This window comes from Heterodontus francisci, chromosome 15 (genome assembly GCF_036365525.1).
Source record: "Heterodontus francisci isolate sHetFra1 chromosome 15, sHetFra1.hap1, whole genome shotgun sequence".
NCBI lineage: Eukaryota > Metazoa > Chordata > Chondrichthyes > Heterodontiformes > Heterodontidae > Heterodontus > Heterodontus francisci.
In genome coordinates, this window is record NC_090385.1 from 39,309,664 (window position 1) to 39,326,525 (window position 16,862).

Genomic DNA, 16,862 nt, shown 5'->3' on the forward strand with positions numbered 1-16,862 from the left:
GAGAGGGCTGTTACACCCCTTTAATAATATGCAGTCAGTAGTAGCAGTCTGAGTCAGTCTATTGTAACTACTGCCAGAGAGAGAAAGCTGTCTTTGTAGAAGAAGCAATCTGTTAGCTCACTTTGGCTCTCTGTTTTGTAAGATGCACAAAGTGCCTCGAGGTATAGTGTGTTAGACCAGGAAGTTAAAATACTGAGGTAGCTTGTGAGACAGTACTGGCAGGTTCGTAGCAGAGGTCAGTGCACGAGAGACGGGTCCACACACACGCAACAGAGCAGTCCCACCTGCAACCGCGAGATTGGGGGGTAGTGGAGCACGCATGACAAGAGTAGAAACATAGACTGATTTTTTTTTTTCCTCCCTTGAACAGAGGCACTGAGGCCAAATGTAGCACCCCAATCCAGTACAGAATGCACCCTGAAACTGGGGCCTCTGATTTGTGTGTCTTGGTACGACATTGAGCACTGCCTTTTATCATGGAGCCCCAATGTAGCAATTTTAAATTCTCTTACCTGATTCAAATCTGCTACAGTTCCCTCCAGCTCTACTTTCTGTTTCAAAGAAGCACGTAGACAATCGAGCACCAATTGTCTTGGCTGCATTCCTCTATCAAAACGGTTATACATACCACACCAGAACCTTGTCAGGAGAACAGGTTAAGTCTTATTAAGATAGCAGTACTTCAACAAATGCAGCAAACTTTCACAATAAAAAAGACTGTTAAGATGTTGCTGAATGTATACTAACAGCTGAGGATTTTCAAAGAACACATGAACAAACAGAAACGTACAAAAAAGGGACCCCAGCAGATAAAACTATTTTAAATTACAAATCAAAAGTATGGCAATAAGAACATTAATAGCCAACGTATTAGGGGCTCAATAAAAGAGAGACTGCACTTTATAGAAAAGACAAGTAAAGTCACGCCATGCATTATAGTAGTATAGTTTGTTGATGCTCCAATTCACCAAACCAAAAAGAGCTGGGCATGTTGATCATAGGGATCAATCTGCTATTCCATCAGGGAGAAAATGTGTGGTGTAACTTTTTTTTTAAAAAACATTTGACGCATGTAAGAAATAGGGAAAGAAAATTATTTCATCAGTAGGAAGATAGATACTGTCAACATAGCACTTTTTTTTCCCCAAGATGTAAGTATGTAATATAAGGTTGGCAAAAATGGGGCACTGTTTCCCCTCATCTCAATTTTTAGAGCAGGTTGGTCACCTGGCCCCTCCTCCCAGCAGCCTGCCTCCATCAAAACTGGAAGTGGATGGGTTGGAGGTGGGTTTGAGATTTTAAATGTTTTTCTTCCCACCCACCCACCCGCCACTCCTTGGGGGTATCGCTGGACTATGATCAAGAGCGGAAACGCTGGGTGGTTTCCCCTTGCCTACAGTTCACTAATTGATAGCCACAAGACGAATTTCAATAACCCCCTTTCCCTGCACCCCCACCACCCCTGCCTCCAGCCCCCCTACTGCGGATGTGGCTGGAATGAGCTAACTAAGCAAATAAACCCATGATTTTTTGGTCTATATGGCTTACTGTTTCACAAGGCACTGCCTTCACTGACTAATTGATCATCTTCTTAGGCAGTCCCTTGGGAACGAGGATGACTTTCTTCCACTCCAGGGTTGTGGGTCCTTAGGTGACTGAATAGTCCAATTCTGGATCCGCACACTCTACCACAGGTGGGGCATGTGGTGTTTGGTGAGGCGAGTGAATGGGATGCTCGAAATTCCGAATGCTCCTTCCGCTGTTTGCACTTGGTTGCTGCCTTGGCATGTTGACGTAGTTCGAATTGGCTGGCACCTTCTCGGATGCAGCTCTATTTTGGGCAGTCTTGGGTAAGAGATTCTCACGAATCAGTAGAGATGCCACATTTTTTCAGGAAGGCTTTAAGGACATCCTTGTAATTGATTATTAATGTAATGTAATTAGCTAATTGATTAAGAAATCACTCTCAAAACTTATTTTCTAGGAAACTGTTGCAAGTCCTGTAAAAAGATCAAAACCAAAGAAAAGTTCCTAAAATACACTTACTTGAAGTTAAAAGGGGCAGTATTGGGCTTCAACACAATATTTACTGCACTGGGTTTATATAGGGGATTCTGGTAGAGGTATTGCTTCTCCAATAGGAATGGCCACAAGGAACGAGTCTTTTCTTGAAGTCTATAAGCACAAAACAAAAGATCAATTTCTAAAATCATACAAGCAATCTTACATCTAAGTGGACATTCTAAAGTTGATCGTGCAGTCGCACGGTTTTCAAATTATGTAAAAGAAAACGGGCAACCGATGAAAAACTGGTGTTTAAGTGCTGCTGCCTCCAAATCAAATTCTCCCCTCTTCTCCTGAAAGCAATGAATTTTATAAGAAACAGTTGCATGAGTGCTGCAGCTCTGTTATCTCATCCAAATGGACGACTGTCACGTACACATATGTACTTTCAAGGTGAGCAATTTATACAGCATTTTGGAGTGGGACTTGTTTGAGTCAGGTCTGTTGAGGTCATCTGTAGCACTCCTGTTGCTCTGACTGAGATCACCTAACTCAGTACAAATCAGGAGTTCTGGTTTTATTTCTTCTCTAGGTTTCTATCTCTAAAACTAAAAACTTTCCATTGCAAACTAATCAATGCTAGTCAGGACATTTGTTGTATTGGGCTTAAGGGTTGCTTGTGGGTTAGATGATTTATAACTAGCGCTTAAAAATATAGAAACGGGACGCAGAGCCAATTCAAAACACAATACTAATACCACTGATTGCTAAACTGATACCATGTTTAGTCATGAACACAAACTTACAAGGGAATTTTGAACCATAACAGCTCTGGTCTAACTAATTTATATAATGGATATTCACTTTAAGCTCACTTTAACTCTTGACGTTCTTTATGGCAGTTTCCAATGAAGTTGCCAAATTGACAGGAGAAGACATGGTCATGGATCTCCAGAAGATACTTCTCATTAAACTCAAAAGCACATGGAAACTGTTCCATCAGATGCCAGATGCATTCAATAAACTGGGTGAATACAGGAGAAACTTCTTTAGGGTCACCCTCTAGATGCCCACATCTGTGAAAGATAAAAAGAAACTAATGACAATCTCCAAACATACATAAATTGAAATCCCTGAATTGAAATGATACTTTTAAAAAAAATGTATTTCCCCCTTTAAACCTACTTCCCTCCTGAGCTGAGGAATTGGGATATGTTTGTACATATAATGGTCACATTTGACACCTTGCCCAAGTTGTCGTCTTCACATGCAATCCTGCATCAACGTAGGATGTTCCACTGTCCAAGCTCAATCCTGTCCTCAATGTGCCTACACACATTTTCCTTGCAGGAGATATTGGATTGTGATCAGGAGCAGGGACCTTAGTTGCACCACCTCCACCCACCATTTATCTCCAAAAACAACTTGAATTTGTATATCGCTTTCAACATTGTGAAACAAAACATTTCACAGGCAAGAGATTTATCCAACAAAATTTTAGAGTACCACATAAGGAGATATTAGGGCAGGTAACTAAATGTTTGGTCAAAGAGGTAGGTTTTAAGGAGTCACAATAAGGAGAAGCAAGGCAGAGATTTGGGGAAGGAATTCTGGCTTACCAGCTGAAGACATTGCTGTCAATGGTCGAGCAACGAAAACCAGGGATATGCAAAAAGCCAGAATTGGAGAAGTGCAGATATCTGAGGATTGCAGGGCCGGAAGAGGTTATAGAGCTCAGGAAGGATGAGCCATGAAGGGATTTGAAAACAAAGATGAGAATTTTTAAATTGAGGTGTTTCTAGATCAGGAGGTCAGCGAACTCAGGAGGTATGGGTGAATTGGACTTAGTGCAAGTTAAGGTACAGTCAGAAGAGTTTATGGTGAGCTCAAATTTACAGATAATGGAACGTGAGCCCAGTCAGAAGTCATCTGGAACAGCTGAATCCAGAGGCAACAGAAGACATGGAAGAGGGTTTCAGCAGATGTGCTGAGGCAAAACCGATTACTGTTCAGTTATTTCAAACTTAAAAAAGCCCCAAACTGGACCTGACTTTCTGCCCCGTAACAGCATTATGCCTCCACCAGGCACTACTGAAATGCAAAGAAACATTTGTATTCATAGAAAGAACACATCATACTGCTAAATTCACATGATTTATTAATTTTGGGGTGAATAGTGTATGCAAGCAGTAGCCATTCTATGCCAGCAATATCTCTCAAACTGCAAAGTACTAAGAAAGGAACAGTAAGCAAAGATCATCTTCCTCTTCAAAACAGTGCCATAACAACTGCCTTTTCAAGTGGACAGCTCTACAAGTTCAACAATCCTCATTGCAGTACCTCGTGTGCTCAAGTACAGGATTGGGACAAAAACTTATAACTTTCTGATCCAGAGGCGATTGTACTACCAAATGAACAAATGTAACACAATAACTAGGAATAATTGTATTAGCTCACAAACCTATTACAGTCACTCTTCAAGTCCAACATTTGTTTTAGTTAGATCTTTTTTCCTCATTACCCCAAGGACCAAACTAGAGTACAACTCCACAGGCAATGCTCACCCAAGTAACTACTTTTCACAGGGGAGCCTCAGTAGTTGGCAAGACAGACTGTGTGGTGGGGCAGGGAAAAAAACAGGAAGAATGAGCATGTCAGAGAGAGAGAGAAAGCAAGCGAGAGAGAAAAGGGAAGAACATTACAGCCAAGCTAGATCTCATCCTGAACCAATGCCCAACCATCAGCAGGAGTCACTTCACAGCAGTCAGAAACAGGATTTTCCCCTCTCTAGCTCAACACTTGTTGTACCACAACGACTGCCCTGATTGCGATCTACTAATCCAGCAGATGTCAGAAATTGGACCGGGAAATTTTTGTCAGGGATAACTTAGCAATAAACCATGTGATGCCTTTATCACTAGGCAATCAAGAAAGAACTACCATTACTCTTCAATATGCTTTAAACCTTTGCTTATAACAGGGAAACTAAACAGATCGTTACAAATGTCAATGAAAAAGCATTTGATTACCTTTGGGAGAATTTGTGTCCCATAGAGATCCATTCTTTTTCTACAAGAACCTTGAAAAAAGTTGACATACAATTACACTGGTACAAACATTAGATATAAGCATTTGTTGATCACTTTCCTGATGCATGAGCAATGGAAGACACACGTCATTTTATATTTAAAATCAATTTAAGAGCTGTACCACTTATTTTTTGTATTTACAATAATTTAATATTCTTCTGAAGTATTTTATTTCTTTGAAAAATCTTTATGTAAAAGGTATCCTCTTTAGCTCAAGCCTTGGCTTCAAACTTCCCAGCAGTCATCGCATTCTAAATCTGGAAACTTCAACACTGTTCAATCATGAGCTAAGCTTCCTCTTCCACAGTTATGCTGTTGCCAAGACCATCTTCTTTCACCCCTGAAACACTGCAAGTATACAGCCCATTGTCAAAACTCTCAACCACATGGTTACCTTAAGGATCAACTTCTCCAATGCTTTGCTTGCAGTTCTCTTTGCCTCCATACCCATCATTTATATAGCACTTTGAAACCTGCATCCTGCCTCACACAAAAAAACCCCTCTCATCACCGTGAATGGTGGTGGATAATTAAACAACTAACTGGAGGAGGTGGCTCCACAAATATCCCCATCCTCAATGATGGGGAAGCTCATCACATCAGTGCGAAAGATAAGGCTGAAGCATTTGGTTTTGGTTGCAGCAGCTTTGACAGAAGCGGAGGTGCGGAGCAAACTTGCAGCTGGGAGGTCAGTTTCAGTGTAAGTTAAAGTTAATTCCCTTTTGTTTTCGGAGGACCAAGGGACTGCTGGGTAAGTAAAAACTATATATTTGGGCGGTGGCTGTACCCGAGACACTACACGTGTAGTGTCTCCCACCCACCATCCTCCTCTAACCAAAAAAAAAGGACTCTGGTGTGTTGATAAGGTAAGCTTTTTATTTAAAAAGTTCTGTCCGTCGGATTGCTAAGCTAACAAGTTTTGACTTTTTTTTTGGTTTTTCAGTAGATTTGTTTGGAATTTAGAATAGTGGGAATGGAGGTTAAGGCAGTTGAATGTTCCTCCTGCAGAATGTGGGAGGTAAGGGTCGCCAAGAGTGTCCCTGCTGACTGCATCTGCGGAAGTGCACCCAACTCCAGCTCCTCGAGAACCGCGTTAGGGAACTGGAGCTGGATGAACTTCGGATCATTCGGGAGGCAGAGGGGGTTATTGAGAGGAGTTATGGGGAGGTAGTCACACCTCAGGTAAAAGAAGTAGGTAGATGGGTTACCATCAGGGGAAGGAGAGGGAACCAGCAGGCAGTGCAGGGATCCCCTGTGGCCGTTTCCCTCAACAACAGATATACTGTTTTGGATACTGTTGCGGGGGACGACTTACCAGGGGTAAGCAATGGGGTACAGGTCTCTGGCACAGAGTCTGTCCCTGTTGCTCAGAAGGGAAGGGGGAAGAGGAGCAGAGCATTAGTCATTGGGGACTCCATAGTTAGGGGAATAGATAGGAGGTTCTATGGGAACGAGAGAGACTCACGGTTGGTGTGTTGCCTCCCAGGTGCCAGGGTTCGTGATGTCTCGGATCGTGTTTTTGGGATCCTTAAGGGGGAGGGGGAGCAGCCCCAAGTCGTGGTCCACATAGGCACCAACGACATAGGTAGGAAGAGAGATGGGGATTTAAGGCAGAAATTCAGGGAGCTAGGGTGGAAGCTCAGAGCGAGAACAAACAGAGTTGTTATCTCTGGGTTGTTGTCCGTGCCACGTGCTAGCGAAGCGAGGAATAGGGAGAGAGAGGAGTTGAACACGTGGCTGCAGTGATGGTGTAGGAGGGAGGGTTTTGGTTTCCCGGATAATTGGGGCTCTTTCTGGGGTAGGTGGGACCTCTACAAACAGGATGGTCTTCACCTGAACCAGAGGGGTACCAATATCCTGGGGGGGAGATTTGCTAGTGCTGTTCGGGGGGGGTTTAAACTAATTCAGCAGGGGAATGGGAACCTAAATTGTAGTTCCAGTGTACAGGACGTTGAGAGCAGTGAGGTCAGGGATAAGGTTACAAGGACGCAAGAGGGCACTGGCAAGCAAGAACTTGGTTTAAAGTGTGTCTACTTCAACGCCAGGAGCATCCGGAATAAGGTGGGTGAGCTTGCAGCATGGGTTGGTACCTGGGATCTCGATGTAGACATGGGTAGAGCAGGGGCAGGAATGGATGTTGCAGGTTCCGAGATTTAGATGTTTCAGTAAGAACAGAGAAGATGGTAAAAGACAGGGGGGGGGTGTGGCATTGTTAATCAAGGAGAGTATTACAGCGGCAGAAAGGACGTTTGAGGTCTCGTCTACTGAGGTAGTATGGGCCGAGGTTAGAAACAGGAGAGGTCACCCTGTTGGGAGTCTTCTATAGACCTCAGAATAGTTCCAGAGATGTAGAGAAAAGGATAGCGAAGATGATTCTCGACAGGAGCGAGAGTAACAGGGTAGTGGTTATGGGGGACTTTAACTTTCCAAATATTGACTGGAAATACTATAGTTCGAGTACTTTAGATGGGTCAGTTTTTGTCCAGTGTGTGCAGGAGGGTTTTCTGACACAGTATGTAGACAGGCCAACCAGGGGCGATGCCACATTGGATTTGGTACTGGGTAATGAACCCGGCCAGATGTTAGATTTAGATGTAGGTGAGCACTTTGGTGATAGTGATCACAATTCGGTTAGGTTTACCTTAGCGATGGGCAGGGACAGGTATATACCGCAGGGCAAGAATTATAGCTGGGGGAAAGGAAATTATGATGCGATTAGGCAAGATTTAGGATGCGTAGGATGGGGAAGGAAACTGCAGGGGATGGGCACAATCGAAATGAGGAGTTTATTCAAGGAGCAGCTACTGCGTGTCCTTGATAAGTATGTACCTATCAGGCAGGGAGGAAGTTGTCGAGCGAGGGAGCCGTGGTTTACTAAAGAAGTTGAAGCGCTCGTCAAGAGGAAGGCGGCGGCTTATGTTAGGATGAGACGTGAAGGCTCAGTTAGGGCGCTTGAGAGTTACAAGCTAGCCAGGAAGGATCTAAAGGGAGAGCGAAGAAGAGCAAGGAGAGGACACGAGAAGTCATTGGCGGATAGGATCAAGGAAAACCCTAAGGCTTTCTATAGGTATATCAGGAATAAAAGAATGACTAGAGTTAGATTAGGGCCAATCAAGGATAGTAGTGGGAAGTTGTGTGTGGAATCAGAGGAGATAAGGGAAGCATTAAATGAATATTTTTCGTCAGTATTTACAGTAGAGAAAGAAAATGTTGTCGAGGAGAATACTGAGATTCAGGCTACTAGGCTAGATGGGATTGAGGTTCACAAGGAGGAGGTGTTAGCAATTTTGGAAAGTGTGAAAATAGATAAGTCCCCTGGGCCAGATGGGATTTATCCCAGGATTCTCTGGGAAGCCAGGGAGGAGATTGCAGAGCCTTTGTCCTTGATTTTTATGTCGTCATTGTCGACAGAAATAGTGCCGGAAGACTGGAGGATAGCAAATGTTGTCCCCTTGTTCAAGAAGGGGAGTAGAGACAGCCCTGGTAATTATAGACCTGTGAGCCTTACTTCGGTTGTGGGTAAAATGTTGAAAAAGGTTATAAGAGACAGGATTTATAATCATTTTGAAAAGAATAAGTTAATTAGCGATAGTCAGCACGGTTTTGTGAAGGGCAGGCTGTGCCTCACAAACCTTATTGAGTTTTTCGAGAATGTGACCAAACAGGTGGATGAGGGTAAAGCAGTGGATGTGGTGTATATGGATTTCAGTAAGGCGTTTGATAAGGTTCCCCATGGTAGGCTATTGCAGAAAATACGGAAGTATGGGGTTGAAGGTGATTTAGAGCTTTGGATCAGAAATTGGCTAGCTGAAAGAAGACAGAGGGTGGTGGTTGATGGCAAATGTTCATCCTGGAGTTTAGTTACTAGTGGTGTACCGCAAGGATCTGTTTTGGGGCCACTGCTGTTTGTCATTTTTATAAATGACCTGGAAGAGGGTGTAGAAGGGTGGGTTAGTAAATTTGCGGATGACACGAAGGTCGGTGGAGTTGTGGATAGTGCCGAAGGATGTTGTAGGGTACAGAAGGACATGGATAGGCTGCAGAGCTGGGCTGAGAGATGGCAAATGGAGTTTAATGCGGAAAAGTGTGAGGTAATTCACTTTGGAAGGAGTAACAGGAATGCAGAGTACTGGGCTAATGGTAAGATTCTTGGTAGCGTAGATGAACAGAGAGATCTTGGTGTCCAGGTACATAAATCCCTGAAAGTTGCTACCCAGGTTAATAGGGCTGTTAAGAAGGCATATGGTGTGTTAGCTTTTATTAGTAGGGGGATCGAGTTTCGGAGCCACGAGGTCATGCTGCAGCTGTACAAAACTCTGGTGAGGCCGCACCTGGAGTATTGCGTGCAGTTCTGGTCACCGCATTATAGGAAGGATGTGGAAGCTTTGGAAAGGGTGCAGAGGAGATTTACTAGGATGTTGCCTGGTATGGAGGGAAGGTCTTATGAGGAAAGGCTGAGGGACTTGAGGTTGTTTTCGTTGGAGAGAAGGAGGAGGAGAGGTGACTTAATGGAGACATAAGATAATCAGAGGGTTAGATAGGGTGGATAATGAGAGTCTTTTTCCTCGGATGGTGATGGCAAACACGAGGGGACATAGCTTTAAGTTGAGGGGTGATAGATATAGGACAGATGTTAGAGGTAGTTTCTTTACTCAGAGTAGTAGGGGCGTGGAACGCCCTGCCTGCAACAATAGTAGACTCGCCAACTTTAAGGGCATTTAAGTGGTCATTGGATAGACATATGGATGAAAATGGAATAGTGTAGGTCAGATGGTTTCACAGGTCGGCGCAACATCGAGGGCCGAAGGGCCTGCACTGCGCTGTAATGTTCTAAATCTTCAGCCAGAAGTGCCGAGTTGATGATCCATCTCAGCCTCCTCCAGAAGTCCCCAGCATCACAGATGCCAGACTTCAGCCAATTCGATTCACTCTGCGTGATATCAAGAAATGACTGAAGGCATTGGATACTGCAAAGGCTATGGGCCCTGACAATATTCTGTCAATAGTACTAAAGAGCTGTGCTCCAGAACTTGCCATGCCCCTAACCAAGCTGTTCCAGTACAACTACAACACTGGCATCTACCCTGCAATGTGGAAAATTGCCCAGGTATGTCCTGTACACAGAAAGCAGGACAAGTCCAACCCGGCCAATTACCGCCCCATCACCCTACTCTCAATCATCAGTAAAGTGATGGAAGGTGTTATCAACAGTGCCATCAAGCAGCACTTGATTAGCAATAAATGCTCAGTTTGGGTTCCACCAGCACCACTCAGCTCCTGACCTCATTCCAGCCTTGGTTCAAACATGGACAAAAGAGCTGAACTCAAGAGGTGAGGTGAGAGTGACTGCCCTTGACATCAAGGCAGCATTTGACCAGAGTATGGCATCGAGGAGCTCTAGCAAAATTGAAGTCAATGGGAATCGGGGGAAAACTCTCCGCTGATTGGAGTCATACCTAGCGCAAAGGAAGATGGTTGTGGTCGCTGGAGGTCAGTCATCTGACCTCCAGGACATCACTGCAGGAGTTCCTCAGAGTAGTATCCTCGATCCAACCATCTTCAGCTACTTCATCAATGACCTTCCTTCAATCATAAGGTCAGAAGTGGGGATGCTCGCTGATGATTGCACAATGTTCAGCACCATTCGTGACTCCTCAGGTACTGAAGCAGTCCGTGTCGAATTGCAGCAAGACTTGGATAATATCAAGGCTTGAGCTGATAAGTGGCAAGTAACATTCACACCACACAAGTGCCAGGCAATGACCATCTCCAACAAGAGAGAATCTAACCATCTTCCCTTGATATTCAATGGCATTACCATCGCTGAATCCCCCACCATCAACATCCTAGGGGTTACCATTGACCAGAAACTGAACTGGAGTAGCCATATAAATACTGTGGTTACAAGAGCATGTCAGAGGCTGGGAGTCCTACGGCGACTAACTCACCTCCTGACTCCCCAAAGCCTGTCCACCATCTACAAGGCACAAGTCAGGAGTGTGATGGAATACTCTCCACTTGCCTGGATGGGTGCAGCTCCAACAACACTCAAGAAGCTCAACACCATCCAGGAAAAAGCAACCCGCTTGATTGGCACCCCATCCACAAACATTCACTCCCTCCACCACCGACACACAGTGGCAGCAGTGTGTATCATCTACAAGATGCACGGCACCAATTCACCAAGGCTCCTTAGCACCTTCCAAACCTGTGACTCTACTAACTAGAAGGACAAGGGCAGCAAATGCATGGGAACACTAGCACCTGCAAGTTCCCCTCCAAGTCACACACCATCCTGACTTGGAACTATATCGCCGTTCCTTCACTGTCGCTGGTTCAAAATCCTGGAACTCCCTTTCGAACAGCACTGTAGGTGTACCTACCTCACATGGGCTGCAGCGGTTCAAGAAGGCAGCTCAGCACCACCTTCTCAAGGGCAATTAGGGATGAGCAATAAATGCAACCCATGAATGAATGGATAAAAAAAAACTCCACTCCTGCTTAAGGAAGTGGTTAGCAAGCTTCTCGATCATAACCCCCTGCAAACATTGGCATATCCTGGGGATCTCCTATCCTAACAAATGAAAGATAATTTCAAGATTCTGCTGTAAAAATAAGGGTGAGGCTGTCAGTGCTCAAAATAATTAAAAAGCAAGTCAGACAGCAAATTCTGGCAACCACACGAGTAGTTAAAACACAGAAATCAGGAGGTTGCTGTCCAAGTTGCCTGGCTCCTCCAGAAGATTTGCTACACTGATATCTCGCCGAGAGACTTGGCATTGAAACACATGGAAGAACTTGAAGTTGGGGTATTTACATGATACATATACATCAATGTTCTGACTGAGCTATGCAGGCCGAACTCAACTGAGCCTCTAAGTTACCACATTTGCGTGGCCATGCAAAAAAATTTTTAAGGTCCTGCACATTTAAATGAATAGTCTGCACACAAAGACAAAATTAAAGGGGATGTTGATACCCATTAAACATACCAAAAAAGAAGTTAGGGCTCCTTCAAATCCAAGTGAATTTTTAAATGGCATTGAGAATCTCAATTACTGCATGACAGTTGCTCTGGCACTGAACATTAACTTTTACAAGTAAGGAGTAAAGGCCTGCTACCCGACCCGAACCCAACTGGACTCGACGACATGCATCGGGTTCGGGTCGGGTCAGGTCGCACTTCCGGGTCGGGCATTCGGGCTCGGGCCGGGCCGGATTGGACACGCTCTATCACTACCTCAGGTAAGTGACTCTGATGTTAACTTTTTGGACTTTAAAGGTGATTTTGTTAGTTATTTTAAGCTTGTGCAGGTAAGGAACGAAGTGAAAAACAGAAGTTAGGTTAACTGATGGTCAGGCCAGGTCGGGCACGGGAAAAAATAGAAGTACTTGGGCTGGGTCGGGTCAGGTCTCATTTGCAGACCCAAGCAGGCCTTTAGTATGGAGTCTCATTTATTCAGATTTTAATTATTGTTGCAGTTTTAAATTTATTTTTACATTTGCTGTCTCTTGCAAAGAGATATAGGTGGGTTAAGTGAATAGGCAACAAGATGGCAGATGGAATATAATGTAGGGAAGTGTGAAGTTATTCACTTTGGTCTTAAAAATAGAAAAGCAGAATTTTTTTTTTTTAAAAAAGGTGTGGAACTTGTCAGTGTTGATGTCCAAAGAGCCTTGGGTGGGCTCGTGCAAGGAACACAGAAAGTTAGCATGCAGGTACCTCAAGCAATTAGGAAGGCAAATGGCATGTTGGCCTTTACTGCAAGGGGATCGAAGTACAGGAATCGAAAAGTCTTGCTTCAATTGTACAAGGTTTTGGTGAGACCACATCTGGAATACTGTGTGCAGTTTTGGGTCTCCACATTTAAGAAAGGATATACTTGGATTGGAGACGGTCCAGCGAAGGTTCACTAAATTGGTCCCTGGGACGAGGAGATTGTCCTATGATGAGAGGCTGAGTAAGTTGGACCTATATTCTCTGGAGTTTAGAAGAATCAGAGCAATCTCTTTGAAACATACAAGATTCTGAAGGGGCTGGATAGGGTAGACATTGAGATTGTTTCTGCTGGTCGAGGAATCTAAAACACGGGGCCACAGTCTCAGGATAAGGGGCCAATCACTTAGGACTGAAATGAGGAGAAATTACTTCACTCATAGGGTTGTGAATCTTTGGAATTCTCTACCCCAGAGGGTTGTGGATGCTCTGTCATTGAATACATTTATAACTGGGATAAACAGATTTTTGGTCTCTCAGGGAATCAAAGGATATAGCGAGCGGGCAGGAATGTGGAGTTGAAGCCCAAGATCGGCGATGATTGTCTGTTGGCAAGCACCAGTACAATTAACCGCTAGTACTATTTGTTCACCGCTAACTGTAAAATTCAGAAGAAATTGCTAGTGCTAGTACGTTAATGCAGGAAAAATCAGAATAGAAATCAAGACATTTGCAGCAAAATATTTCAAAACAAAGGGGTAGATGAGTTATTCAGCTCAAGAAGCTCAACCCCAACTTGTACTGGCAGGCACTCTACAATTGGCCTTAGCACCACTGGGTCAGGGAGAAGGAAGAATTATTTGAGGTGACTACTGCTCATCATTATCCAGTAACTCCTTTTGGAAATGTACATATTTGGGTGCTGGCTACGGGCAGGAGTGCACACAATACCCAATAGCACTTCACACCTATGGGCTGTGATTTTGAAAAGTGTCAATAATCTAAGAAAACGACAGCAAAAAAAAAGGATGAAACTGGAAGAAAACAACTGGGCATTTAAATTTACACTCATTTATTGCAGCTCCCAGCACAGGTGTTTAAAAATAGTTTCTTTTTCTTCTCCTGAAGGTTCTGACCTATGCTGAGATATAATTTCCCAAGTGCCATCAGTTCTTCAGCTTTGATTCATATGTTAACCTAGAGTCTTGGCAGGTTATTTGACTATGAGAGCTTCACAGTGAGAAAAGGATTGGGCACTACTGTGTTTACACATGCACATTTTCCTGCAGAAGTCACTGAATAGCAATGAGGAGGAAGAGGAATACAGTGCATTTTTCCCTCACTTCCTCAGGGCACTTGGACCAATTGTGGAACCCCTGCTACCACCTCCTACTACCACCCCGCCAACTATACAGTTGATATCAGCCGACACAGGACAGGTCAATAATTCAACCAGGCATCATCTGGTCTTCACAGACAGAACAATGTATTTAATTACTGGGCCTGCAAGCTAATTTTTGTTCAATACTATGATATGTTTTGATCAGTTAGAAAACATAACACAGGCTGGACATTACGTAACCAGGTTAGCTCCTTCTGAAGTAGTCAAAACAGTTGACTGCACCATTTACATGCTCACCATAAATCCCTTTATTGTCCGGTAATAGGAATCCAGCAGAAGAGCAGCTAATGAGCAAACTTGAACAGTACGATCCCATCCATCAGAACAGTGGACCAACACACTGGCATTTTCTTCAGCCACTGCCTACCATTAACAGAGAACAGAAAAACACAGTAACTTTAAACAGATCAATTACTTTAGAAGTATCATATACAGTATTTTAATAGAAACACACAGAATTCACAAGTAGTCAATGAAATAGAGTTTTCCTACATGATAACACATCAAAAGTTGTTTTAGGATATTCTGAAAACTTTACCGCTACACAAACCCAATTTTTTCTTTCCAGTACATTAACCAGTTGGATAAAGAGGCCAGGAAGGACTGTAAAGGCGTAACTAAAGAAGTACATTATAAGGCAGCTTTCAAAGATGGCATGGGGTTTAAGAGAACGAGAGAGCTCAGGTTCACGTCAATTGAAGGCTCTCCCACTGACTCAACGTACAATAAAGGATTCAACACCTGCTAGAAAGGGGAAGAAAACTGGCAAGGCATTACCTTTGATATAAAGACACCAGCATCCACGATCGTTTTAATGTGACGAAGCCACCCAGAATTTTCCAAGCCAGTGAGAAATTCGCTCATTGATGGGGCCTTCAGTTCACATACTAAAAATGAAACAAAAAGTTTATTTTGTAACATTCCTTTTTCCCCTGCCTATGAAACAAATAAAAATTATAAAGATGTAGGCTGTTTGGGGTTCTCAAACTTGAAGATGCCACCAAAATGCAGTATTTTTCTATATTTATTGATGTAGGAGCAAGCTATTTTGGTTCCTTTATTAAATTTTCTGCAATTATAGCACTGCTGTCCTTATGGTTAACTAACACAAAATTAGCCGAGGATGTGAGGGCATATGAATTTTTTTTTTTTTTTTTTGAGGGTCCTCCACACAGGAAAAATTCAAAACTACTTCTCCAATGCAATGGCAAAAGTTGTATAACAGTGAGCTTTTTCCACAAATTTCAAAAATATGTTTAACTAATACCAACTATAAATTACAAATAATTTATTTCCTTAGCAGATTTTATGAAAATGTATTACTGAACAGAAATGGGGCAGGGTGAGAAGGAAGGAAAATAAAACCTGGGTTTCACTCCTGATCACTATTCAGCAATCTCAAATGGAATATATTAGTGAGGCCGTCAGACAAAACTGATCCTGTCCTCTACGAGATACTCCACAGCCAAATGGCTTGCGTTACGACAGAGGCAAGAAAAGTGCACTGTCGTTTCTAGTTCCACTTCTTCACAGGTCACAACATATATTTAAATGTTTTCGCAGTTACCAATACTGCCAGCTAATCATATACCCTATTTTTTATATCCCATAATAAAAAACACCAACCAGGTTTCTTTAATAAACAACAAAATTATCAGTTTATTATAAAACAAGACTTAACCAGTAACTGAGCAAAGCATTAACACATAGATTGAAATATGAAAGTTCCCTTAGTTACGACCAGATGAGAAAGATGTCTAGGGGTCGGTTACTATCTTCACCTGGTCTTGTTGTAACAGGGTTTAATTTTAAACAGTGTTTTGAGCTCCCCCTTTGTCAATCCTTGTTCACAACTTCCCAATTATAAGTCAAAGAAATGAGCACAAACAGGGTTTCTTTGGTTTAAAGAAGAAAGATGAAACTTATGAAACCTTAAACTGAAACTCTAATACGGTTCACACTTTTGGATATACAACCTGCGCATGCCAGCAGGCACACGTGATACACACATGCAAATAGGGACAGAAAAGAGCAGAAGAAACGATAAGTGGAACAGTTTGAGGCAATCTCCTGTTACTGTACTTCGAGCTCACTGTTGTCCTTGATTGAAGATATGGTCTTGCATTTTGTTGGGGCCCAGTATTCCTTCTAAACCTTGCTCACGTAGGAGGCTTTTTCTCTCTGAGTTTACATGTTTTCAATGGTTTCCGGAGCTGATGAGAGCAAGATCAGGGCAGACAGGAGAGAGGTCTTTTCAAACTAGGAGCTTTGAGTTTGAATCCTTTGTTGGAAGTTCAGATTTCAGCAGCCAGCTAGTCATGTGATTAAAACTGGTCTGACCATTTCTTCTGTGTATTGGGGAAGCAACGACTTTTGGTCCCTTTTGTTCCAACACTGCTAGTACTATGCAAATGTCCTTCCAGTCAGGATGTTGCAACTTTAAGTTTTAATGTTCATGTGGCAAAATCATGTATGCCTCAGTCTTGGCGGGTGGGGGGTTTGCCTGACACCTTTCTGAAAATTCCCCAATTACACACACCAACAACACATACACACAGAGGGAAAAAAACACACAAGTTCTCTCTGCAGAGATCTGTTACAAAAAAAGGACAAGAAACTTTGGCCAAATACTTGCTAATTCTTCCAAAAT

At 43.1% G+C, this 16,862-nt stretch overlaps 1 protein-coding gene across 1 annotated transcript in view; it reads right to left on the reverse strand.

The window, feature by feature from the left end:
• Positions 1-16,862, reverse strand: part of mtmr8 (myotubularin related protein 8) — a 95,202-nt gene that overhangs the window by 22,091 nt on the left and 56,249 nt on the right. Inside the window, exons 8-13 of the mRNA XM_068047397.1 lie at positions 14,990-15,099; positions 14,450-14,575; positions 5,034-5,083; positions 2,880-3,080; positions 2,047-2,175; positions 513-639 (exon numbers count right to left, since the gene is read on the reverse strand). Of these exons, the coding sequence (XP_067903498.1) occupies positions 513-639; positions 2,047-2,175; positions 2,880-3,080; positions 5,034-5,083; positions 14,450-14,575; positions 14,990-15,099 (743 nt within the window). The remainder of the gene's footprint in view (positions 1-512; positions 640-2,046; positions 2,176-2,879; positions 3,081-5,033; positions 5,084-14,449; positions 14,576-14,989; positions 15,100-16,862) is intronic.